The sequence below is a fragment of the Oreochromis aureus genome, linkage group 11 (genome assembly GCF_013358895.1).
Source record: "Oreochromis aureus strain Israel breed Guangdong linkage group 11, ZZ_aureus, whole genome shotgun sequence".
Lineage (NCBI taxonomy): Eukaryota > Metazoa > Chordata > Actinopteri > Cichliformes > Cichlidae > Oreochromis > Oreochromis aureus.
In genome coordinates this window covers 24,096,337-24,122,776 of record NC_052952.1, presented here as the reverse complement: position 1 = coordinate 24,122,776, position 26,440 = coordinate 24,096,337, and the positions used below count along the sequence as shown (strand labels likewise).

At 40.8% G+C, this 26,440-nt stretch overlaps 1 protein-coding gene across 2 annotated transcripts in view; it reads right to left on the bottom strand.

Moving 5' to 3' along the window:
- Positions 1-1,543: 1,543 nt before the first annotated feature.
- The window catches only part of grik5 (glutamate receptor, ionotropic, kainate 5), a 91,942-nt gene continuing 67,045 nt past the window's right edge, over positions 1,544-26,440 (bottom strand). The window contains exons 11-20 of one of the 2 annotated variants that reach the window (XM_031744306.2): positions 23,985-24,092; positions 20,998-21,201; positions 19,944-20,057; positions 19,262-19,371; positions 18,837-19,010; positions 14,235-14,400; positions 12,924-13,149; positions 10,579-10,707; positions 7,244-7,365; positions 1,544-5,873 (exon numbers count right to left, since the gene is read on the bottom strand). In XM_031744306.2, the coding sequence (XP_031600166.2) occupies positions 5,247-5,873; positions 7,244-7,365; positions 10,579-10,707; positions 12,924-13,149; positions 14,235-14,400; positions 18,837-19,010; positions 19,262-19,371; positions 19,944-20,057; positions 20,998-21,201; positions 23,985-24,092 (1,980 nt within the window). In that variant the 3' untranslated portion in view covers positions 1,544-5,246. Of the gene's footprint in view, positions 5,874-7,198; positions 7,366-10,578; positions 10,708-12,923; positions 13,150-14,234; positions 14,401-18,836; positions 19,011-19,261; positions 19,372-19,943; positions 20,058-20,997; positions 21,202-23,984; positions 24,093-26,440 lie in introns of both variants that reach the window. The other variant, XM_039619757.1, reaches the window with a different exon arrangement.

Sequence of the window (26,440 nt, the reverse complement as noted above, 5' to 3'; positions counted from 1 at the left end):
ATATCTCTACTGCACTATATCTGTCTGACAGTTACTGTCGGTGGTAAAAAAAAAAATTTAAATAAGGTTGATCTACAGGAATATTAAAATCTTATGCTAAAAAGCCGAAGGATGCATCAATAGGATTTAAACCAGAAGCTCAAAGCCTTGTGAAATTAAAATTTGAAACCTGCATGTCATTTGACCACATTAATTCTTTTTTTCATGTATTTCAGGAAAACAAAAGTCAATACATTTGAAACTACTTAACTATTATATCAAATAAAAGTATATAAAGTCCATTGAGTCCAAGTGAGGCAGTATGAATATATCCTATGTGTGTATGTCTGATATGTGTACCTTTGCAGAACAGCCACCTTTACTATGATCCTTTGGGTACTTTTTCTCAATAACATTGTTGTACCAGTACTATTATTTGTATTTGTAAAGTATCAAAGTACTTTGATATTAGCTTATCACTGAGTGAGGTTAAGATTACTACCTAAAAAAAAATATGTAAAGTTTAAGTGTGGAAAACCTGTACTTTATATTTTAAGGGAAAATATAAAGTTCATATAAGGTCTTCAGTTTGGTCAAAATATTTAATAAAACCAGCATGAGAAGGTGTTTTGTCACACAGGCATGTGAAAATGAAAGTTTTCACTGGCCTCTATGAAGTGCTATGAAAAAAAAGCTACACCCTTAGTGTTTACATGAGAATTAACAGGGTAGGTAGCAGCCAGGAGGTGCTAATCAAATCAGCTTGATTAAGTGATCATCAGCAAGTGTGAGCGCCTCTACAAAAGCAGAAGTTTTAGCAGTTTGCTGGTCTGGAGCATTCAGGTGTGTGTTAACACAGTGCTGCAATCTCTCCAGGAGTGGATGTCACAGCAAATTCACCCCAAGATCACACTGCAAAGCTCAGAGATATTACATAAAACCGAAAACCCAAGAGCTACATCTCAGACTCTACAGGCCTCGGTGAGCATTTTAAATGTTAAAGTTCATGACAGTACAATTAGAAAAAAGCTGAAGAAACATGGCTTGTTTTGAAGGGTTGCCAGGAGAAAGCCAGCCTCTGCTCTCTATAAAGAACAGGATGATAATCCCAAGCACAGCAAATCTACAACAGAAGTGCTAAAAAAGGAAAGAATCGAGGTGTTGCAATGGCCCAGTCAGAGTCCAGACCTCAACATGACTGATCTTAAGCTGTGCAGGAAGCAATGTCTGCAAACCTCAATGAACTGAAGTAATGCTGTAAAGAATAAAGTCATAGAGAAAACAATTACTTGAAGTTACTGCTGCTGAAAGTAGTTCTGCAAACTACTGAATCACTGGTTGTACTTTTTGTACTTTTCACAGGATATCGTCCTATCAAAACTCTCTTTTTCACATTACTGTGTATTTATTGGCATTGAGGGCCTAAATGACTGAAAGAGTTGTTTGTTTCTTAAATCTGGCCCTTAACTAGATCACTCCACCCCTCTATTAGAATAAAAACATAACACAGAAACAAACATCAGTGAGCTTTCTATTAAAAAAACCAAAGACACGTACCACTGTGTGACTGTTTGAATATTTTTATTCCAAAACAAGTCTGTGTGTCTATAGGTTTGAACAACAGGGCGGTCTCTGAAGAACATCATTTCACCTTCATCCCAACACCTCCCATCCTCCACCCTTCACCCACACCACAGAGCCTCTCATCTTCAATAGTAATAATAACAATTTCATCATAATAGTCATCAGTTTTAATAATCCATTTAGCACTAGTATAGAAATATGAAAAAATACCAAAGAAAACAACATAAAAGTAAACAAATGTTTGTTTCGTGGAGTGAATGTTCAGACATCCCGTTGGATCTGTTTTGTGACCCTCCCTTCCCATTTAGATTAATACTAGCAATATTTTGGCTTTTTTTTTTAACATTTATTTTTTTAGGGCTTGTACCTTCCTCTCGCTTCTCCACGGTAATGCACTGCAGCTTGTAAATGCTTTCAGCTGATGGTTTAAAGCTGTTTGTGGCCACTTGATGGCTGTGTGGTACTGTCACACATCAGGTTTCCGGAGCTCATGTGAACCATGGAAATCATTAAAGAAACTCCGAAGACAACTTTGAAAACAACAAACAACCGGTGGGTTTACAGCCTTTAGACAACAAAGGAATCAGAGACGAAGGCGTTGCGGATGAGTGTGTTTTTGTTTGTGTGTGCTGTAAAGATTTGTGGAAAAGGTTCGCTCCTGTCAGCATTCTGGACACAAAGGCAGAAGTAAACAGAGAGAGAGAGAGAGAGAGAGAGAGGCATCAAATCAAGCCTGCTTCTGCTGACAGCAATCATTCAGAGAAACGGCATAATGTGTGCAAACAATGTTATCATTCGTTATCTGGAGCACAACAGTGTCAACAAATCTGCTTCCCCGCAAAATGCATAACATTATATAGCAATGCAGTGTTAGTCTAGACAACAATGCCTTCATTTTTCTGAGGGATTTGTAAAGGGTGAACTGGTGGCTTTGCACATTATCTTACACACTTAGCATTACTGCTGGTTATGGGATGCTGCAGTTGGGATTTGGAAGATAATAGGGGACACATCTTTACGTTGGAAAACGGCAATTCCAAACTACGGGCAAGAGGGAGACAAAGAAGAAAGATACTGATGCTTGCAGGGAGCGGGGACACTGTGTTTTCCAATAATTAAGAATCAGCTTCTAAAGCATTACATTCATAAACTCTGTCTGGAAATCAATCTGTGAAGAAACCCAATAACAAAACACAGACGCTGTCTTATACTATAACCGTTGCATTTGCTAACTCTTACATCTTGAATGTCGGTGTTCCAGAAAGACTTTATTACAACTGTCACTGTAAGTACACCAACCACAACTAAGTGGGTGTATCGAACACCCCCAGTCCACTAAGTAGTGAATCATTCAGCAGGGATTAATTTGGGAACTGACTGGGCAACAGGTTCAATGCACATCGAGTCAGTGACCTGTAGAAAATGCAAATGCAGCACATGGTAATAATGGAACATTAACATTCTGAGTAATATGTCTGCATTAATCATGCAAACATAACATGAACTGGTCGGCAGAGGTATACATACGCTATACCGTGGCAGCGTGTAAAATTAATTACGCCTGTATTTGATCTAAGGAGAACAACATGCCTGCTGCCTCTCTGCATTCATGTAAATAATTGGATTTACTGCTGACATAAAGCTGATCTGATTTTTTGTTTTTACTTAGACCGCAACAGGGCGAGCACTACACTGCATCTGAGTGAATACGACGACGGTAGTGCCCACAAACAGACGAAGATGGAGGATTAGTAAACAATGTCTATATTCCCGCTGAAACACTGAGTGCAGTCCCATTTTAAAAAGGCAACACAGCTGGGAACTGCAGTTTTTAGCAGATGTTGGAGAAAGAATAGTAAAAGCTATATTTACTGGGGGACTATTTTCAGGCACTGGTGTTTGCAGTCAGTATTTAACACGATAAAAGGGTCGATACAAAGGAACATGTCCCCTAGCTGAACTGCAATTTGTTGACAATTAAAAAATCCAGACTGATAACTGTTGTATGTCTTGATTTGTTGTTTGGTGGTTGAAGCTGGTCTAAAAAGTTCTTGTTTGCTGAGCAAAAACTAAGCAGAAGGGCAAAAACATGCAAACCCACCAGTATTTCTCCCTTTAGGCACACTTTGCTTATACACTAGACTCTGTTTTCATTGGAGTTTCACAAAACTGTAAGGCTATAACATTAACAACATAATTAAAACAGATTCGCTTCCCAGCCAGAGAGAAAAAACATTTCTTCTACATCTATTTATCAGCGCGTTTCCCTGCATTCGACCCCCTCCTGAATAGGTCCCCAGCTACTGAGGGGAGTAATTAGGTGATCAAAAGCTTGAGACGGTATTGACAAGGCTGTGTTGAGTCTATCATACTGGCAGGAGCTGCTGCTGTGGACGGCCAAGATAGCCTGTCGAACAGAGAGATGGGAGGAAGCCGCAGTTATAGTCTGCTGGCGCATTAACAAGCCCCTTAAAAGATGCCCAGAATTAACAGATCAGGACAGATCTAATAATGGAAGTAGTTCAGTGAGGGAATTCTTATTCAAATTCAGTAGTGTCCTTTTTTAACTCTCTGGCTCTTTCCACCTCCTCTTTTCCTGCTCGTCTCTATCTTGCCTCTCTGTCTCTGGCTCGCCCAGTCTCTCTATCTTGTCTACATGGTGTGAACAGAGGTGAAAAAGAAGTAAGGGCTTGGCAAGCGTTACCCAGGATAACGAGGGACATTAATTTCACATTTCAAAGCCTCTTGCTCGCTCGCTCATTCGCTCCCTCTCTCTCCCTTTTTGTGTCTGTCTGAATATCTAACATTGGTAGAAAGGAGCTGTTGCTGGGTACACGGTTCTCCTCGTTTTGAGCAGTTACAGACAGACTTACAGGAAGCACAAATTTTACACACACGCACACACAGTGTAAAGAAAGGCAGACCAACAGTTTTCTCTGCTACTGTTTGCATTACGTTGCCTTGAAGTCGTTTCATCCAGCTTCCCCGATCCCATCCAAAAAGCAGCTATGGGGCACAGGGAGGGGCACAAAACTCTCGAACACAATTAGCTGTTGTCAAGTGTCTTGGTATGTTATAATCCACCATATTGTCACACGTAGTCTGTTATTTAACTCTGAAATTCCCACTTAGACCAATGGTAACAAAAAGACAACAGAAGAAAAAAAACATCAGGAATAAATTCTCTGGAAGTCAGTTGCTGTTTTAAAACCACATACAGATACAGTATGTCCTCCAGCAAGGCTTCATTTCAGTAAAGGGCTGGTTAGCTTCCAGTGAAGTGTCCGTGAAAGAAAACCAGCACCCTCAAATAAGAAGTGACGTGAGAGGGGAGTAAGGAGACAAAAGGAGGCCAGTGGGCACTGACGCGTGGTCATGTGCATCTCCTCTTTCTTTTATCCAAACTGAACTGTTCTTCTTAGCCAAATACAGACGCTTAACCGATGACCACCTGAAGTCTTGGTCCTCCATGTTTCTTCTCCTTCTCTCTCCGTGTCGGCTGGGCTTGTCATGAGTTCAACTCCTTTTTCTTTATTTTGATTTTTTTTTTACTCCTGTGTTCCCTCATCTCAAACATTTTAGTTCTTGGATGAATCTGATCAGTGGAAACAGTGTTTTTTTCTAAGCAGCACAAATGTCCCTCACCCATGTATCTCACCCCTCTACCTCACCCGCTTCATTCCTCAGTCCTGGTCCCCAAGAAGGTCTGAGGTGTTGCTGCTCTGCGGAGGTGGAATGGGTCGAGGGGTATGAGCTGGGGGGCTGTGATGTAGTCGCCTTGGGCTGGGCACGCCTCCACCCTCACTGTCTGTATTGGACGAGGATGGGGGTGGGGGTGGAGGTATCCGGGGCAGGGGGGCGGATGAAGGGGGTATTCTTGTTGACGCTGATCCTATACTGCTACCTGATCTCAGGCTCTGGATCCTTCGGCACTCCTGGCAGATCCTCACGTGGGTGCAGCTGCGCGTAGGCAGCATCACAGGGGTGGGGGCAGGTGGAGGTGGGGTGGTGTTGGCTCCAAGCGGATCGTCTAGGATCCTTTGGGGCCCAGGGCCCAGATCTGGCTGCCCCGTCCCTCCGGCTCCCCCTCCAGCTCCACCTGTCAGGGGGCCAGCTCCGCTGTACAGCTTGCCGTTGCTGAGCCGCATCTCCCGGACCAGGCGCAGGGGCCGAGGGGCCCCCAGAGCGATGCGGGTAGGGTGACGCAAGGCTGCTGAGCTGCTCAGGGGCCGTCTGCGGCGCATACGAGAGCTCTTTTTACAGGAGACGGCGTTTCGGAACTCTGTGATCATCTCCTGACAGACAGACACCTAAAGGACATACGGAAGGAGGGAGGAAAGAAGAAAGACGGAAGGGAAGGAAGAGGAAAGGAGGCAAAGGCAGGGGAGGAGGTGCCATAGACACAAAGTAGGCAGGCAGCAGAACAAGACAAGTGGTAAGGCAGTACATAAATAGGAGAGCGGAGGGAAAACAAGAAAATTGAAAGGAAAAGCAAAACAAAAAGAACAAGCCGGCAACAAGGCAGAACAGACACAGTGGGCATGGTAAACAAATAGGAGCAGGAGAAGCGAGGGCGCAGAGACCAACAAATGGAAAGATGGTTTGAAAATAAATGGAGAGGTCATAGGAAGGATGTGTGGATGGATAGAGATGGGAGAATATCCAAGAAGCAGAGAGAGTTATTACAATCCAAACACACGGAACAGCAAAATGTTTAGTTTATGGGCACTTCATTATGGCACCATGAACGGACAGGCAGGCCGGCACACTCAGGCGCACAAATACAGAAGCATTCACTCGTACAGCAACTGTGCACAGCCTCAAACACACACACACATAAACACACTCTAAACCAAACTTTCACATCCACCAACACTCATCATCATTCCAGCTGCATGACTACTGCGAGACGCACACATGACTAACAAAATGCATCAACGTGTCCACTACAGGCCAACCACATTCTCAATGAAAGCATGATTTATAAAAAGTCATGTGCTCACATAAACAGAAACAGTACTCGTTATTGGAGAACACACACTGATGGCCGTATGACAGGAGGAGAGTGTGTGTGTGTGCGTGGGTGTGTGCGTTTGAGAGGGAGAGAGACAGAGGGAGACGCACAATGACATGAGTGAGAAGCAATCCAACAATGGAAACGAAGAATACCAGCGTACATGTGAGGCATGTAAAAGAAGATACATCATGACATTTAATGCCAGGGAAAAAAGTTCACACTACTTCTTTATGCAAGCAAATATTGGCATTTCTCAATATTGCTTATCCAACTATCATGTTTAGCTCACAAACACTTGCTGCCATACTGTTAAACACCGAACACTAAAAGGGCACAGTGAAATCAAAACAGGCAGAACATGCGATCAGATTCTCTAGCTGTCGTAAAATTCGAACGCTACAGCAGGTCAGAGCCACGTACTTAAACATTCCTCTCATCTCACATGCGCAAAACACAGTGAACCTTGAATGTTACAGCACAAACAAACACATACAAATGGAGGCAAAAGCTGAAAAAGTAACCCATCCATTCTCTTTCTCACACACACACGAACACAACACAGGGACACACACCAAATAACATAATCAAAAGGGTTGGCGGGATGCCATGGGAACCTACTGGGGTGTGTCTGTGGGGTCGGCGAGGGCAGGTATGGGGGCATACCTCATCAGTCTCTGCCGAGCGGCGTGTCGACCACACAAACTCCATAATGGCCACAAACACAGCGATAATGAGGCCACAGATCAGCACAACGAAGATGCCCCCAATGTTCTCCATGCCCAGACCTTGACAACAGGCCACAGGAGACAAAGATTAGCACATACGTGCGCAAATGCATCATCATGGGCAACTGTTTATTGTCTAAGGAGGTTAACAAGCACAATGAAAACAGACTTATAGTTGAAGGAGCACTTCTGGCAATTATGATTCACTGTCTCTTACTTAACTTATATATATTTATTTATAAATGATTCAATAGATTTATGAGTATATTCGACTATTTTCGGATTAGGAAGCAGCACAAACTACAACTTCACTGTACTCATTTCTATCATTTCAATCTGAATGTGTGCATTCTGATATTCAGTTAGTGCAAGTGATGAAGGATCATAGCAAAGTATTAATGTGCAGCTTCTCAAAATTATGCACGATATGTAGAAACGATTTTACATACGATCAAAAACGAGACTAGGATGGAAGATAAACCGACACCTGTTTGTCAGCTGTAGTCTGCGCTTTAATAAGCCCAGGCATGAGTGAGCGTGTCGGCAAAGAGAGCTGAAATACTAAGCATGTTATGTCATACGACATTGTTTTTTATGTTTGTTACAGTTATTGTTAAAGCATCGAGGTTGTGTTTCATTTACTTTAATGTTAGATTGTTGCAGCTGTGATACTCTGAGTGAAGCGAGCTGCAGGGCTGATGACTCGCCGTGTTGGTGAGAATGAAGTTTGGCCCAGTTTAAAAGTACAAAGCTGTGAATTAAACTTTGAATTAAAAAATGTACAATTTTGAGCAAAAATGCAGATCCTGATGCCGTGTGCCTTTGCACAAAACAGACTAAAACATATCAAGGTTAGGTTACTTATCCATAATGGTATTGTACATGTACATCGCCAATAAAGGGCTATTCTATTCTATTCTATAATTGTTGTTTAGGCTAACTTAATAACATGAGGTTAGTAAAACATAACTGAAAACAATTAAGTTAATTTATAATAAAACATGGTGAAAAAGCTTGACTTTTAAATTCATTAACCTAAAAAAAAATGAGGCCAAAATTGGCTTGTTTTGCTATCAGTGCACTAATTGTTCATTTCCCTCAAGAGGCTTTGCCATCTGTACCACATATAGCACCAACTATTACAACTATCATTAGGCTCTCACTTTAGATAATGATGAAAAATAACAAAAGAAAACAGGAACAAAATAACAAAAAGACGGGCAATTTAGGTTGAATGTAGAGAAGAGAACAGTACGACAAGGTTGGAGTACAAACATTGAGGACAGAAATGGACAAGGACACAATTTTTCTACCTTTGCCTTTGTACACCACCACATTATTATTTCCCTCATTATTTCATGTTAAAAGAAGCCAACATAATATCTGACATTGACTCTAAGTGTTGAATTCGTATCTCATAGCTTTTCAATAAGGCCTGAAGAGCTGTCAGTGCAAGTAATGGAGGCCATGACTGGGCTGAAAAAAGAAAATAAACCTAGACAGAGAGCAAAAAGTTTAGGCGTGGCCGAATCAAAAATCTGATACATTCTTAAGAAGAATTAAGTGTCTTTTGGTGTTGGAGTGGCCAGCTCTGCAACACCACAGGGCCTGAAAACCCAAAGAAGACAAATAAGGTGGATAATGACAGAATTTTTTCCATGTTTAAGAAAAACATCTTCACAACATCTAACCAAGCCAAGAACACTCTTGAGGACGTAAGTGTATCTTTGTCAAAGTCCGCAATTAAGAGGCACCTTCATGAATGCAAATACAGAGCATTCACAATAAGCTAAAAACTAGTAGTTACACTCAAGAACAAGAAGGCCAGATTAGTATTTTCCACAGAACAAATAAAGAGTCTGTACATATCTGGAAAAAAATGTTCAAACGGGAAAACTTAGATTCACTTGTGCCAGAGTGAGGGGGAAGAAAAATGTAGAGCAAAAAGAAAGAAAGAAAGATTCTGACAAATGCTGCAAAATTGATCGGGCAGTGCTTCGCAGTCCAAGTTAATACAGAAAATACAACCCAAGAGTTTCTCAAGGCAAAGAAATGGGTTTATTCTTCACTGGTCAAGTCAGTCACCTGATCTAAAGCAAACAGAGCATTCTTTTATTAAATATAAAACACCCACAGACAAGCAGCAAGTGAAGGCGGCTGCAGCAAAGGCCTGGCAGAGCCTTTTAAGGAAGGATTTTCGTATTAAAAACAGTTCCTATATTTCAAATTATGTTAGTCCAATTAATTTTGAGCCTCTGAAAATGGGTGACTTTGTATAAAATGTGGCTGTAATCTCTAAACAAATAATGTAATACTTATTAAATGTCTTGTTAAACCACATGAATTAAAGTTAAAAGTACGCACTTCAATCCCATCTTGACAGTTTTATTTAAAATCCACTGTGGTGGTGTACAGAGGTAAAATAACAACAAATTGACCTAACTACGTGATGGGAGAGCTAATGGTGTGCACTTTAAACCTGCTGATAGTCGCAGGCTGCTTATTTTTAGCTTCTATTTTTTTGCACTAAGCTTAGCTAAGCTAACCAGACTCTAGCTTGATGCTACTGCTCTTGTACAGATTAATTGTCACCTTAATTGTCATAATATTCATAATGTAAGTTTGCATGATTCATATTTTCTAATAGATAATCTGCTGGAAGTAAGTGGTCTAACAAAGATGCTACCATGCTGCGTTGTGGAAAGTACTAGACTTTCCATCTTCTACAGCTTGACCCACAGTAAGAACCAAAAACTTCATATGAGTGTAATACTAAATCACTGCTCAGTGCTCTTTCATCTGAGTTTAAAATTTAAATTGCCTGGAATGAAGTGCTTGAGTGAAAAACAGAATTATAGGGCCCTGAAGGGTTTGAGATAAACTGCACTGATAAAGTGTAACAATACTGAAATGCCTGAACTGAAGCATTTCGCTACCAAAATAATTTTTAAAAGAGATTTTCATCTGACATCAGTGGCATAAACGCAGAGATGTTTTCATCATCTCTGTCATTCATGCAGAAGCTTTGCCCACACATACACACTCTTAATACACACATGTAAACAGATACACTGTTTCCAATAAAATTCACATTATGCACCACCTGAGACAAACAGAAGACATCTGGGAAAGTAGATTGTGCTAAGTACCCTTCGCAAGGACATTAGGTTAGGCATTAGCCATTAGCTGGACTGTAGCAGAGAGTGAGGAGACTATTACTGGGGACATTAGAGAGAAGGAGGCAACGGAGGCAGACAGCTGCGGTCGACTCACCCTTGGCACGGTGGTCCTCCTCTTTGGGACATTGGCCTCCCTCCCACCACCTCCTCTTTAGTATCTCCAGCCTGTTATTCTCCTGCAGCTGGAGGATGGCCAGTGTGATCTCATCTCTGAATGGAGATCCTGGAAAAAAACAAGAAGGCAGGATAAGAGCAAGTGGTGGGCAAGGTGCAGCATAAGAGACCAGACAGGAGAGAGTTTTTATTTTTTCAGAAAAAGGGGGAAAAACAAGAACTGATTAAGTGTTAAAAAGACTAAGCAGAAAAAGAGAATTGCCGCTGCAGCTTGGAGATGGCTAGAAGTGATCTTATGGTGAGTATAAAGAGAGGATTAGTGAGAGATAAACAGCAAGATAACAACTAGACAGACACAGTGGTTCAGCAGCTGGTTGAATAGCATACAAAGTATGCTGCAAAGCAGATATGCTGGACCAGATTTAGAGGGTTTAAAGGTTCCGTCTGTGCAAATGACAAATATGTTTTCTTTAGCATAATGGTATTTAGCTGTGAAGATAATCAACAGGCAGCTTTTATTAGACAGGCCTTCTGCACAAAAACAGTCTCTATAGAAAGTGTTGACAGTTGTTCAGTGATTATCATGCCTCCTTCGCTAAGTCACTGCTGGAGAACACCAACCTCCCGCCAGAAAAAAAAACGATTTCAATCAGGACGACTAATGACTGCAGCAATATAAATTTGGCATCACCTCCCACCACTTTCCCATGCTTCTATGTGGATACACAGAAAGCTGGAGGCTGGGAGAGGAAAGACAACCCAGTAAAGCGGGTACCAGTTATAACGCACAGGACACGAAAAGGTAGAACAGAGGTTATGGTGGGTTGCCAAGCAGCTTGCTGATGAACAGCAACTGTAGACAGCCTAATGAGATTTTAATAGCATATCCTTAAGGAGATCTGTCATCTAACTCCCAGCAAGAAATGATTCAAGTGTAAAAATATCTGCCTATTTCTCTAAATTCAAACAGCCTCCTACCTGGAGGTGAGTGAGATAATATGTTTTGTTTTTTTCCTCTTTAGGTCCCTTACAAAGGCTTGTTTCACCTCTGTGGTCGTTCCTTCTTTATTCTGTGTCTGCTTCTTCTCTCCATTCCTCCACAGCCTTGGTCAATAATAGAAAGTGAGATATGGCTGACCTCTTCATAGGAACAGATTACTGTGATTCAGTGACATCTCATCTAAGTGCTAAAAAGTGGCTTCACGAGCGCTGGGCGTGAGTGGAAAAGCAATTAACTGTATGCACGTTACTTCCATTTGAAATAGCTACTAATCCCACAGATAAAAAATAAATCGACCACGTACAAGACAATTTTCAGGTCTAATCTCACAAATCACAGACAACTACATGTGTCTATTTAGCATAATTGATCTCATGCTTCTCACGCTGTCATTTAATGAGGTTTTTTTTTTCTTTTTGTCAAATAATTGTATAATTTTAGAAACGAGACAGCTCCCTGTCACTTTTGTTTAAGCAGCCTGGTCTCTGTTGTAGATGCACAGTCACAGTATTTCTCTTCCAGAGGTTACACTCAGACGCCACTTCATGTGGTACACCTGTTCAACTGCTCGTTAATGTAAACATTGAATTAGCTGATGACATGGATGCAACTCAAGTCATTCCAAGTTCCAAGTCAGGTACATTAGAGGGGATTTGAAATGTTAACCTGTTACATTTTATCAGTTATATTTTACCTTGTACCACTCAAAATAATTAAAACTAAAAAGGTGCATGCATAATTTTTTTAATTACCACATCATGTTATTCTTTTAGTTCACAAGCTGCAAAACAGCACCTTTAAAATGTGTCAGCAATGTCTGCAATCATCAAAAAGGGAACAGTGTTACAGGTCTACTAGCTTCCCAGTTGCTTTTTCATAACTTTATGAATACATTTTGAGTCTTCTCAAAGAGTAGAGCATGAGAGCTATATGAGTGACCTCTAAATCCTGGATCAAGCCAAGCGTCATCAGGCACGTCGGCTGAGGTGAGACAGAAGGTGACTTTCTGCTGCAGGGTGCTGCGAGGCTTTGAAGCATGAGAAAATCACTTAATCCATATTGATGTTTATGTTGATTTTCAAAATCTTTTCACTCGTGAATTCATTAGCAGGTTTTAAACTGTGTGCAGCTATGCTGGAACACCCGTTTACTTGGTGTTTTTATGTCTTGTTTTACTCTTTTAGCTTGTTTGGAAAGCACAGAAGCAATTGAAGAAGTTATCAATGAGACACATTTTTAAGACATTTTTCTGCATACAGAAATATTTAAAGTAGGTAATACACTATCAGATACTCTATGTTCTTTTTGTGATGCAGTATTATTACCTAGTGGCATGCCAATGCCGTAACCCTTGGTGTCCAGCAGGCCTCCGATCTGTGTGAGATTACAGTTCAGGCCACGGTGATATTCATTCATAGTGCTCTCCATCAGGAAAGCATACTTGGAGTTGAGCACACGGGCGATGCCTTCCTCTGTGCTTTTCACAAATACGCTAGGCTGCTTGGAGTTCATGTAGTTCCACATCCGCTGGTAGGTCTGGTACCTTGAGTTCTGCAGAGGGAACAGGAACACAACAACGGCAATTCAGCAGTAATTACAGGTGAATGTACAAGTTTCCCAGACAAGACGGAATATGAAGGAGATGCATTAAAGATAAACGGGAAGGGAAGCACATACGGGAGAGAAAATCAGGTGTGAACAATGACAAGCAGAGTAAAAATATCAATAGCAAACAGAGGGGGAAAGCAGCGCGGAGACTGGAGGGAGAAAAAAGGAAAGTGAAGCAAAGCAACAGATTATTTGCTCACAGCGTAGCTGATGCATCATCTTTCATACAGATGGAAGTAAATCAGCACACATGAGGTGGTTCAGCACTTAACAAAATATGGCAAGCTCCAAAACAGGATTAAATGTACAATTACATGTAGTATCTCTTTGTATGCGAGAAGAAAGGAAAAGAGTATAGATGGTAGCATCTGTGTACGACAATGAGAGTGTGTATGCGTGTGTGGATTAGGTATTGAGTGGGGTAATGTACTGTGGCAATGAAACTGGCTTATGTAGGCAAACACACACCATTCTTTCTTAAATCCGCCATTTGGACAAACACTAGTGACTGAAAAATACACTCAGACTGGCATTTTGCCATTTACCATGTATACAAACATATAAACAAATACATTTTTTAAACAATCACCTACACACACCCCTCTATACTAACACACCCACACACAAATACAAGACCCACACACACATGCGCACACCCACACTATGACAAACACAGATGTCAACACAGATGCCAGTAGCGTTCTCATAAGCAAACACAGGCAGTCAGCCACTTAACACAAACACAAACAGCCATAAAGAAAACAAGAGAGAAACTCAGAGACAGAGTGGCGAATATGAGGATAATCGTTCACTCTGTTCTCAGCAATGAAGAGAGAAGCACTGCGGTAAATTACATGTAACACACAAATGCATAAAAAACTTTATGAACAGCTATTTCCTGAATTGCTATCAGAGCGATTTAAGGAGTCAGTGAATCCAAACGGCTACACAAACAAATATTTAACATGGATAAAAGCACATATATAGTTATTCCCAAATTCCAAACCCAAGCACAACCGGAGCCGCACCATAAAGAAGGTCATGGTGCTCCCGCCGTGGATCGTGCCATACTCGATGTTCGTCTGGTCGGCCAAATCGTCTGGAGACTCAATGGGAGCCTCCATCCGCTGGACGGTCAGGAAGGCCGCCAAGTTGGCCGTGTAGGAGGAAATGATGATCAGAGTGAAAGCCCACCTGCAAGGTGGAAAAAGGTGAAAAAAAAGCGAGATAAAGGGAGCGATAAAGCACCACTGGAGTGGCAACAGTGATCCATCATGGTATTGATAAGCTGCAAAATTCATACATATCACAATACACTAATTATTTTGGAGTACGTCAGTAGAGAGACTTTGCTGGGTTTGAGTTAACCCAGCAAAGGAAACACCTGACACATCAGGACGTTTATCAAACTGAACATCTTAAAAAGTGTCACGGTAAAATAGCCCCACTTAATCATTTTCAAATGATAACACACTTCAGTTTAATGACTGTAGCTTAACAACTATTTTCCCATCACTTTAGATACTCCGCACTAGTAACCTTGAAAATGGGACTTCTTGCATGTCTACAAACTTTATTCAAAGAGAACATCATGTACTGACTATCCTTAACGTCTTGCTCACCTCTGTGTAATCTAGCTGTTCCTGTCTTCCTTTATCTCCTCAGCTCTTAGTGGTTATTATTTCGTTCTCTTGTGCCTCTTCTCACATTCACTCTCACCATAGGAAAGTCGTCAGGCTAGTATTTCTGTGAGCTCAGTGAGCTTTTGTCAGTTGTTTCCATAAAACACTGGCACTACGGGACCCAAACTTATGAGCTATACATCAGCAGTGTGCCTTAACCTTTTAAAATACAAACGTCCTTTTCTCACACAGCGGTGGATATACCTAAACACTTTTTTAATGACACATCCAGTAAAATGCTTTAAATTACATTAAAAAATGAACTATTCTCTTGCAGACATGGGCCTTAAAATTGTATTTACCATTTTTTTTTTAAAAAAATATACAGTATTCTCAAAATAGTTAATATGGAAAATCTTTTCAAATCTTAAAAACTCATGTATGTATTGTTTGGACCCTGATTATCTGGTGATTATAAAGTATTTATACGTGTTTTTACTTCATAAAAATGGTTAGTAATGGATAAAATACTGATTTATTTCCCTCACAGAAACCTTACTAAGGCATAAATTAGTAGTTTAAATGACTCAACACCCCAAAGTCACATCAAGCAGCAGACTCCTTGAAACACAGGCTGAGGAGGAGGAGTGGCAGCAATCTGTCACTCCAGGTTATCAATCAACTAAAAATTAATTCAAAAGCTTTACTCTTAACCTTGCACACCCTAACTGGAAAACTCAAAAAAACTGTTATTTGTAGTCATCCATCGTCCACTTGGCCCTCTTTATAGCATTCAGTTCTCATTTCTGTTTAAATAATTATGATGGGTGATCATTCATGTAGATGCTGAAAATGACAGCCTCAACATTGAATTTAATTTATTAGTAGACTCAATTTGCTTCTCTCAAAATGTAAATGAGCTCACTCACTGTTTTAATCACACTCTGGCTTTTGTCCTGACTTACTGCATAGAAACTGAATGTTTAACAGTATCCCCTGAAAACCCTCCTTTGGTTTTAATAACACTTAATTTTAGTATAGTGCGTTAAATAATAATGGACTACAGAGCACTGGAAAACTAATTCAGTACACTATAGGTCTTTTGGAAAGTGCTGTAACAAAATATAAAGAAGTGCTTTCTTCTTTGTTATCTTCTTTAATGCTTTGTAGCAACACAATGCAGAACAGCTACCCAAAATTTACTCCCAGAGCTTAATTATCTTGTTAATATCCTCACTGTGTATGGCCCTGATTACTGTGGCTCCTCTGTAAAGAAACCAACAAATCAGAGACGCTTGACTCCCTGCTATAACCCACAAACACACGCTTTTAAACAGATAACTCAGCTAAAGAGCTCACTAATCTAGAAAATCTTCACTTTGCATGGAAACACAGTTTGTTGCTCTATAAAAAGCCCTCTGTAAAGCTATTTGTCACAGATTGAGGAAAACAGGAAAAATCCAACCCTTCTTTTCAGCACTGTAGCAATACTATGGATATTTATTTAGACTTTTTCTCTTATAACAATCTTTCTAAACTAACTTCAGTCATTTCTTCCTTTAAACCATCAACATGTCTGTTAATCTCCATTCTTACAAGACTTTTCAAAGAGGTCTTACCATTAATTAAAGCTACAATTCTAGATATGATTAATTTATCTCTATCAAAAGGCTACATACCACAGGCGTTTGAGGAGGCTGCAATTAAACCTCTACTTAAAAACCGCCACTTGATCCACCTGTCTTAGCTAATTATAGACCAACGTTCCTCTATTTCTAAAATCCTTGAAAGAGTAGTTGTAAAAGAGTTAACTGATCATCTGCAGAGGAGTGGTTAATTTGAAGAGTTCATCGCAGCACAGAAACAGCATTAGTGAAAGTTCAAATGATCTTCTTATAGCCTCTGACAGTGGACTCATCTCTGTGCTTGTCAGTGCAGCATTTTATTCTGTTGACCACAACATTTTATTACAGAGATCTGAGTCCACCTTTGCTATTTATAGGTACTGTGGTGCAGTGGTTAGAATCAACTCCAGTAACTCGGGCTAGTCTTCCTCACGCACAAGGTTAGCATACATTTACATTGCTATTTAGATGAATCCCAGCTTTAGTTATCAATGAAGTCAGATAATATAAATCAAATCAAATATATAGTTAAATTAAAGGCATGTCTTACAGACACAAAGGCGTGGATGATTTTCAAATTCCTGCATCTAAATTGTACTTGGTCCCAAAAATATTAGAAACATGTCTAACCAGATACTCAGGATGGCATTACTACCGTAACACCTTGAGAAATCTCAGAGTCATTTTTGACAATTTCTTCCTTCAGTGTACATATTAAACAAACATGTAGGTCTTATCTGTTCATCTCTAAAATTAAAATATCCTGTCTAAGTGATGCTGAAGAATTATTCATGTACTTATAAATTCATTATTGTCATGTTTCTCAAGAAGTTCTCTAAAAATCCCCAGTTAATGCAAACCCCTTCAGTATGAGTACTAAGAGGGATCCAAAAAAGTTCATATTTCTCCAATACCACCTTCTGTTCATTGGCTCCCTATTTAATTCGGAACTGAATTTAAAATCCCTCGTCATAAAAGGCCCTATTATATCTTAAAGACCACATAATTTCATATTGTAACAGAGCACTTCGCTCTCAGACAGCTGGCTTTCTTGTGGTTCCTGGTTTTTAAAAGTAGAATGGGAGGCAAACCCTTCAGCTTTCAGGCCTCTCCTCTTTGGGACCAGTTCCCAGTTTGGATTCAGGAGACAGACAGCCCCTCTACTTTTAAGATTAGACTTAAAATTTGCCTTTGGGCTAAAGGTTATAGTTAAGGCTGGATCAGGGCGCCGTGATCCGTCCCTTAGTTATGGTTCAATAGGGTCAGACTGCTGCAGGACTTTCTGTAATACACTGAGTATTTCTTCTCCCTTTTCCATTTCTTTTCACTTCCCATGTTTATTCAGCATTTCAAATTTTTGTATGCAATCTCTCCTAGTCAGTGTTTTTTCCTGTCTCCCTGTGCTCTCTTTCCCTTCAACCTCGAGTCATCACGGCAGCCTTCCTGAGCCCAACTCTGCTAAAGGTTACTTCCAGTTAAAAAAGGGAGATGTTCCCTTTACAATATCACAAAGTTCATGCTCACAGGTCATTTGATTACTGTGGTCTTCTCCAAAATACTGTACAGATTTTAACTTACAGTATAAAACCCCTTGAGATTTCTGTTGTAGTGATTTGGTGATATACAAATTAACTTTAAATGATTTAAATATTGAACTTTACTAATATTTTATTATTTTACTATTATCTTCACCGTTTCTACTGTTCAGTAGTTACTGTTTTGTGGTGGGGGTTTGGATTTAGCAATTTTTATGCAGTCTTCTGGTGCAGCCAGTGTTCTAGGTTTTGGTGCTTGTCAGTGTTTTATAAATCAGATACATTTTAAAAAGCTAAATCATCATCATAGCTATGATTGCTAATGGTTTCTAGATCGAATGATGGGAAAGGTAAATCCTGTTTTGCTCTCCACACAAACTGCTGACCTATGCACAACCAAATCCTTTTCAAATATAATTGATAGCATGCATTTGGCAACATGTAAAATGTATTAGAACATCATGCAGTACCTTTTACACAATTTCTCAAAAGTCTGACAAAAAAGGCAAAGATCCCCTCAAGAAAAATACTCTTTAAATACTGCTTTGAATAATAATCTGTGCCTGTGTTATAAAAAAAGAAAATCAATAAAGTAGCCGACTCCTTCTTCCTCACTCACTTCCACATCCAGCCACGTCTTAAATTTATATTGTAGAAACTTTTCCCTTCAGCAGATGAATCCATAATCAGCCTTCTAATGTCATCTCAGTATAAACACCTTTCTAAACAGTGAAGGACAAACTTACGAGCTAAGAGACAATGAATGCAAAACATATTTCTGAGTAGGCGTGGACTTTATACTGGTTGACAAACACAAACAAATGCATTGTAATCGTACTATAACTTACCACACTCCACTAACACATCTGGTGGATAAGGCTCTGGGCATTATTTCTGATCCCTGCTGCATGAAGCCTCCAACAGGGAACCACAAGCTGTTTCCCAGAGTGTACTGGTTTTCCAGCATGTCTCTGCGCTCTCGAAGACATGGGTGAGGGTTGTACCACTCGTAGGGGCTTAACCTGATGCAAAAAACAAAGGTAAAGTAAGGCGACCTCGAGGACAAACTGCAACACAGTAATGTACCTCTGTCACATCACTCAAGTCATCTCCAATCAGTCATTCGACCTCTGTCAGAACTGTCTGCGGTAGGTTGCATAAGGTAAGAAATTTCAATATGTGACAGGTGACTTGTGTTCAACAAGATAAAAAATGATGGAGCTCTGATGTGAACTGCAGACAATCAGTACAGTGTGTGATGTAATGCACTGACCTTGCAGCCAGGAACAGCACACAGCTGACAGCCAGGTAGGCGAGTAACATGAAGAGCCAAACGGCTGGAGAGAAGGGATCGAGGAAGGAGAAATAACCGGGCTTCCGACCCTGGTGCATAGAAGAGAAGAAAGAAAAGTAGAAAGCTGTAGAAACAGAGACAGATGGTGACTAATGGACATACAGGAAGCTACAATCTGTTAGAAAACAAGGTCTCAATGTCTCAGTTGTCAGGGAGAGTCCCCTTTGCACCACAGGAGGGCAGTGTCCTTCACTGCACTTTGATACTAAAGTCTGCAGTGCTTTGATACACTAATGCTACAATCCATAAACACTCTGTTTCACAATGCCTGGTGCTGAAGCATACTTGGCTTAGATCCAAAGCCTCATTAGCAATGTAAAGCTGTTGCCCAGTTACAGCACACCGACTTATTGAGCAATATGAATTATACCTATAAATTCCAGTGTGGACTTAGTGGATGCAGCCTGCAGGATACTGCAGACATACAATCATCAGCTTCGAAGATAAGATTCCTTAAGCCTCATTTTAACAAGTGCAAGTTGTCGTTCTCTGTATGACCCAGTTGGCAATAAAGCAGTGAAGGTAAAAAGAAATAAAATCCAGCACAAGATCTGTAGCGAGTATCAGCCAGTGTGTGCACAGGCCTAGATAACACCCTCACCAGTTGAACTCTGTACAAGATGCTGATCCCCAGGGTCATGAACGGCTTAGAAAAGTCGATAACTTTCTCTCTTTCTGATGTGATGGTGAAACCTGCCACGGCCAGGTCTGCTTTCTGGAAGATTTGTGAAGATAGATCGGTGGTGAGAGAGAGAGAGAGAGAATGAGAGGAAGGAAAAAAACAACAACAAATGGTCAGGTAGGTGTGCAAAACAGACGGACTAATGTAGCACTCTTCTTGTTCAAAATGTTGATTTGAATGATGAAAAATTAAAAGTTTGACTATGCACTTGAAAATACATTTGCAGAAACATACAGAAGTGCACTCTGCCTCACACCCATTACCCACCATAAAAATGAGGCTAATTGCGAGTAAGCACTGGGTGACTGGTCTTTCCACCTGTATAAAACCTTGCAGGTCTCTGGTTGCGCTGCCTCCTCTCCATCTCTTCCATTAAAAGCTAATTGATGAACATGGGCCGCTAATTAGAGCTGAGTGATCAGGCAGTGGGGAGGGCAGGGAGAGAGGAAGCGTGGAGAGCTGGGGGAGCACCAGTGTGGCATGCCCCACACGGGGACCACAGGCTGGTAATTGAAGTATACCGTATGGTAATTAAGCAGAGAGGGGCTCTCATTAGCCTGCCTCAACCAGAGTGTCTATCAGAGGCACACTAGGCCTGGACAGGAAGAAACGGGGAGGGGTTACAGAGAGGAAAGATGGTGCAGACAATTCTTAGGCAATGTTACCACTCTCTTTTGGGGAATTATCAAGTCAGCTTTTGTCCTAGATAAGAGTCTTACTCCCCTCTGAGGGCAATTTGAAACATGGGAAGTTACAGCAGAGTTGTGGTTTGGGGCTACAGAGCAAGTGTGAGTGTGTGTGTCTTGTGTGGCAGTGTGTGCATACATAGTTGTGTGTTCATTATACGCCTCCTTTTGTAGGGAGACTGCTTAGAATATTAGTGCATGTTTTTGTGTTTCTGGAGTGTGTGTGTGCATGTGCATGTACATGTGTCTGTGTGTGTAACACTTGGAGAGGGAGTGAGAGTACTCACCCTGTTGATTAGCTCTCCAACCATGCCAGTCCAAGAGCCGTTGGGCTCTGGGGCCCCATACAGGCCGTCATCCACCAGCTTGATCTTGAAGGAGAATTTCAAGATGTCTGCCAGTTCCCTCAGCATGTCAACACAGAAGCCCTCATACTGGTCATTTCCCTGGAAGTCTTGGTAGTTGTCTTTACGCATCACATATGGGTTCTCCTGAACATGAGGGACACATGAGGAGGTCTCAGTCCAAAACTATAAATATCTGCTTGATCAGAGATTATTTGCTAGATTAAAGCAATGGCTTGAAAGTTTTGAGGAATTGCTTATTTGCTTTTTGGCATGAAGACACACACAAAAAGAAAAAGTTAGAGATTTAAGTCAGGATCACTACAGCCAAAGGGAGATTTATATTTCTATCTGCAGGATTTTATGTTTGATGACATGGCTCTGTTGTGGGATATCACCATCCTTTCATACACATATGTGCAACGTCAGAGGTCCGCAGAGCAGCAGCAAGAACCTCAGCACAAAACAAAGCAGGCATCAAAGAAAGATACAGCGTTGATTATGTCAGATATAGCATGAAAGAAAGAGTGGGGTTGGATTTGCTGAGGATTGGTCTGCGGGCTGTAGTAGCTTAAATGGCGTGCCCTGAATGAAATAGCCAACTGGATGTGTAGGAGGGTGTCAGGTGAACCGTAGAGCCAAAGAGGGCCGGCACTGAGATCAGCTGATCCGCCTGGATCGGCGCTGAGTTCACTAAAATAAGAGACAGCTAAGCAAAAGGCCGGAAACAAGGTGAAACTCATAATGAGTTCCACCTACAGCTCATTCAAAGTTCACTTATGTTATATTGAGGTTTTTGCAGACAGATGGCCACTGACAACATAATGTTAACTTATCCACTATTTTGGTGTGACGATAATGGTGACAATGAAGGATCAAGTGAGTAAGCCCACGGTCACTCGGGCCTAGACCATATGGCAACCACCTGATGAGGGAAAATGAGTATTCCCTGACCAGTTTCAAGTGGTTGCTGGAAGTTGCCAAATTGACTGGCAAAAAAACAAACCGGCATACTGCTGTGGTTGTAGTTCGCATGGAAGTGACGGACGTCCTACAAACACAGTACAGCTACTCTCCAGTTGTAGTGAAACTGAAAAGTGGATGCAAACTGGAAATGGAGTAAAAGTTGTGCCCTTTGAAAAATGCCAGCTGCAGTGCTGAGGCAAAACTTTTTACTTTGAAGGTAAGCCTTCTCTATTTCTGGTTTGTGTCACGCTTTATCAAGTTGTACTACCGCTTGGTGAGTACAGTACTAGCAAGTATTTGCAGGAAAAAAATGAAAAGCTACAAGCATCCATGGCAACCTGTTAAAAAACAAAGTAATCGCTAGAAAGTTTTTGGTGCACCACCCTCTTTGCAACCAATTTCATCCAGCAAGAGCCAGGAACCTACAGGAACTACAGTACTGGCAACCAGTCTGGTAATACAGGTTTCCCTAGCAACCAGTAGTTTTCTCACATCCAATATGGCGGCGTAATGTGTGCATGATGTCAGGTGAGAAACCTCAAATATTTGCAGTGTTTGCCCTATGCTATTCTGCGCTAACTGGCTTTATATTTACTCTACAGTCACAAATGGTATTGTGATCTTCACAACAAGCCAAATAACCATTTTTCCAGCGATATGGGAATGCCAGCACTTTTCTATTAGGGAATCACAGACAATTTTGTAAAAGCCTGAATTTGTGTCCTCAAAGATAACTCTGGCAATCATTTCAAATTAAATGCACTTAAAAGAGAAGACATTTAAAATCGTAATCATTTTACTTATCAAATGGTGCATTAGTTAGTATTTCCTAACTGAAAAGGCTAGAAAGCTTTTTTTTTAAAGACATGGCACAAAAGAACAATACACAGATGCATCTTGGGAATTTTAGAGTTGTTGTTCTTGGAGCTTGCCCAGTGCTAAAAGTCAAGATATCTCAGCTTGAGCAGAATCAATTTAGACCATTTTTATCTCCCTCTTGTGAGTCCCCTACAGTTATGGAAGTCCAATACTAAATTGGTTTAAAAGACATAAATTGGATTGTGGAAGATAGCTACAGACGTAGGTAAGGATAGAAAAAAACATTCAGTAACCGCTGTCTAGCCACGAAATGGATCGACGCAGATAAACCAGGGTATCAAGGGAAGGCAGGCAGAGTTCTCGCAGATCTGAGCAGTGCGCCAAATATATTGACATTAAAAAAAAACAAAAAACAATTGTTTCATAAAGCTTGCATCATGTGTCTAAACCAGCCCAAACCCTCCAACACACAAACAAAAGTGAATTCGTCTACATCTTGGGAGAATAAAGCAAAATGGCTTTTTCTTTACTGCTAAACATCTTCATATCTGACACAACCCAAGAAACAGAAACAAGATGTTTTCTTTCCCTTTCCTTTCTGTTTTTGTTCTTTCTTGTTTTGTCCTAAAGCTCGAGCTGCTTCAGATGTTTTCCATGTTTATTTTTAATTTCCCCCATAAACGGCGTAATGTTCGATGTTATGAAATTTGGCTTCAACAGTTACGCATCATCAACAATCATATCAACAGAGCAAACTGATTTAGAAAAGGCTAATTAGCTAACACAGTGTGCTATCACAGGATGTTAACAGTATTTTAGGATTCAGTGAATCTGAATCCATCTTTCCGGGTGTTTCTTTCACATCTCTACACCAACCTGTAGATATTAATCATATGTCCAAACCCTACAAGGAGACAGCTTATTGCGTTTGGACATAATCAGTAGACCAGGACTGTAGCAGTCTGGTTTTTAGTTACACATCTCCCTCGGTGATCTGTCAGTTTCTATGACAGTTACAGCGGCGACAGCAAAATTATCAGAAACAGACCACAACACAGCACGAGCTCCGGCACAGCCTGCGCAGCAACACAAAAACAACTCCGATCTCACTAATGTGGAGCGTCAGAGAGCAGCCGTGACCTTACCAGTATGGTGGTGACAATGAGGGTCTTGTTTGCCAGCGTCTCTGAGACATTAATATCCAGACTGGTGGAGTTCATTGCCAGGGTGTTGTTTGAGTACCAGATACCGATCTAACATGGAGAAGAAGCGTGAGAAAAATAAGCCGTTATTGTTAGATAAATAATATACAGCAGCTGTTTCATTGTTCAAAACACCTTTTGCACGTTTCATGTTTTGGGACTTGGGCTCCGCACTGTTAGATTCTGCATATGCATAGCGAGTTAATTGTTCCCCACGGAGCCGTATATGTACTCGCAGTACTATGCGCCACTGTGGGGAAAAAAAGCTCCTGTTTATAAGCAGAGCAATGAGCTGGGACAAGATGGCAAAGGCGGTAATGAAAGGCATTCATGATCAGAAGTTCCACTGTAATTTTTTTCCCCCTTACGCACACCTTTTTTAAATTGCATAAAAACTGTTCTCATATTTCCATTTTATGGAGACTGTAAAGTCACTTAGGTACATAAGTGTGTGATTATGACCTAACCAATGCGCTGGGTGGAACAGCAGCTCACAGAGGCATTTCTTCAGGAGATATTACTGTACATTTTTCAATAGGTCAAAGAAGAGGTAATGACTCCTCAGACAGAATCACAGCTTTCCTGTGACACTCTTTATCCTGCCCTGACATTTAAGAGGAGTTTTTTTATCTGTGAACCACCGCTGCCTGGAGTGTGGGTGCCGCTGTGCAGAGAGAGGGGGAGGAGCAGAGTTAAAATGTTCATTACCTCGAGTTAACGCTCAACTAAATAAAAGTCTACCTCTAAGTATATGTAGCAGGTGGCATTTTGTGTTAACATGGAAAACAGCTGGCCAAGTGCGGAGCCCAGGAAGACATTAAGAGGAGGTGAAAAAGAAGTGTTTCCTCCAGCCAATGAACTGCAGCGTAATTCCCTCTCAGTCGGAGGCTGCGGTGGTGTGTATACTTCATTTAGTAAATGCAGGTGGAATGCACTTTGATTTCCACCTGCCCTCACCTTTCCTTCTAGCTTACTCGTGTGGACTGCATTGTCACAATAATGTACCAAAATGGTCCTGAACACCTCATTTGCTGCTGGGCCTGCCAACAGTTTGGTAGTGCACATTGTCCAACTAGCCTTAACTAATCTGCTGTGGCCTGTGCTTGACTAGTTCAAGAGATCAAACTGGAAGCATCTGCTGCAGGAAAATGAATGAGACTTTAAAAAGTTATTTTCATTATTCTTACAAATTCAGCAATTAAAAAACCCACTATTGCTCAATTAAATTCATTGTCAAGTAAACACAGTGTTTTTCCTGCTACACATTGCTGTATATCATACACAATACTGAGTACTTGCTTTGCAATAACTATATCTACACACTGCCAGTCAAAAAAAACTAAAGGAGGGGCACATTAAATATATGTTTTCACTTTTAGCGTTAATTAGTTTGTTCCCATATTCTGGCTTTAAATGCTGATTAGAGTGTGCTCCTAAATGTTGCCTTCACTTGTTCCTGTGATTTAGAGCCACCGTGCCGCCCCTTTGAGCGTGTCTCTGTTCGAGAGGACGGTTGTAGCTTGGTGCACGCTGCTTGTCAGTGAATTCTAGTCTCTTTGAAGTTTTGTAATCTGTTGCTGCACCCTGGAGACCGTGCCAATGGTGAACCTGTTTTCTCTGCTCATTGATATTCCTTCTACCACAGTTGAAGCTACAATTTGTTTAGAAAAACTATTCTGTACTCTTGGTTTGTTTAGAGTAGAAAAGGGAGCACAGAATTCATTTTTTCTTCGTTTTAACAAGACAAGTTAGGTAAGTTTTGACACTTCTGTTAAGAGTGTGCTTTTGTTTTAATTGTTTTAATTGAGTGTGCCCCAAGTTCTCCACATCAGCTGTGCTTTATTTGCATTTCACTGTGAAAACTTTGCTCATTAAAATTGCTAACTTCAGTTCTACTTCTGTCCAACATGGCCGTACTGTGAAGATACGACTCTGTTGAAAGGGAATGGGAGATGATATTGATTCATGGCCCAGCCTTTAATGTACTCAAACCTAACTGATTGTTAGACTACACCTACACCTCCGATCCATTTCTGTGAAAAAAGATGAGCACAAGATTTTCAAGGAACCATCATTGATCACATTAGTGTAGCCTATTGCAAGCTACAATCCAGCTCAGAGTTCAATTAAGGACAGAGTCCAAATCAAATACAGATTAAAACTAAGCCTAAAGCAAATCCAGTTCTGTACGAGACAAAAACAAACACCAGAGCAGAGCTGCACACCTGTCTGCCGTGCACTGAGCTTAAGGCAAATATCAAACACTGATTTTTACAAACCAATGTCAAGCTATTGTTTGTACCCATAAAAAGAAAATAAATGTGTCGTTTTTATATTTTTAGATCAGAAAAGAAATAATCAAGCAAATCTTTAGGAAAATAGTTCCCGTGCTTTGACAC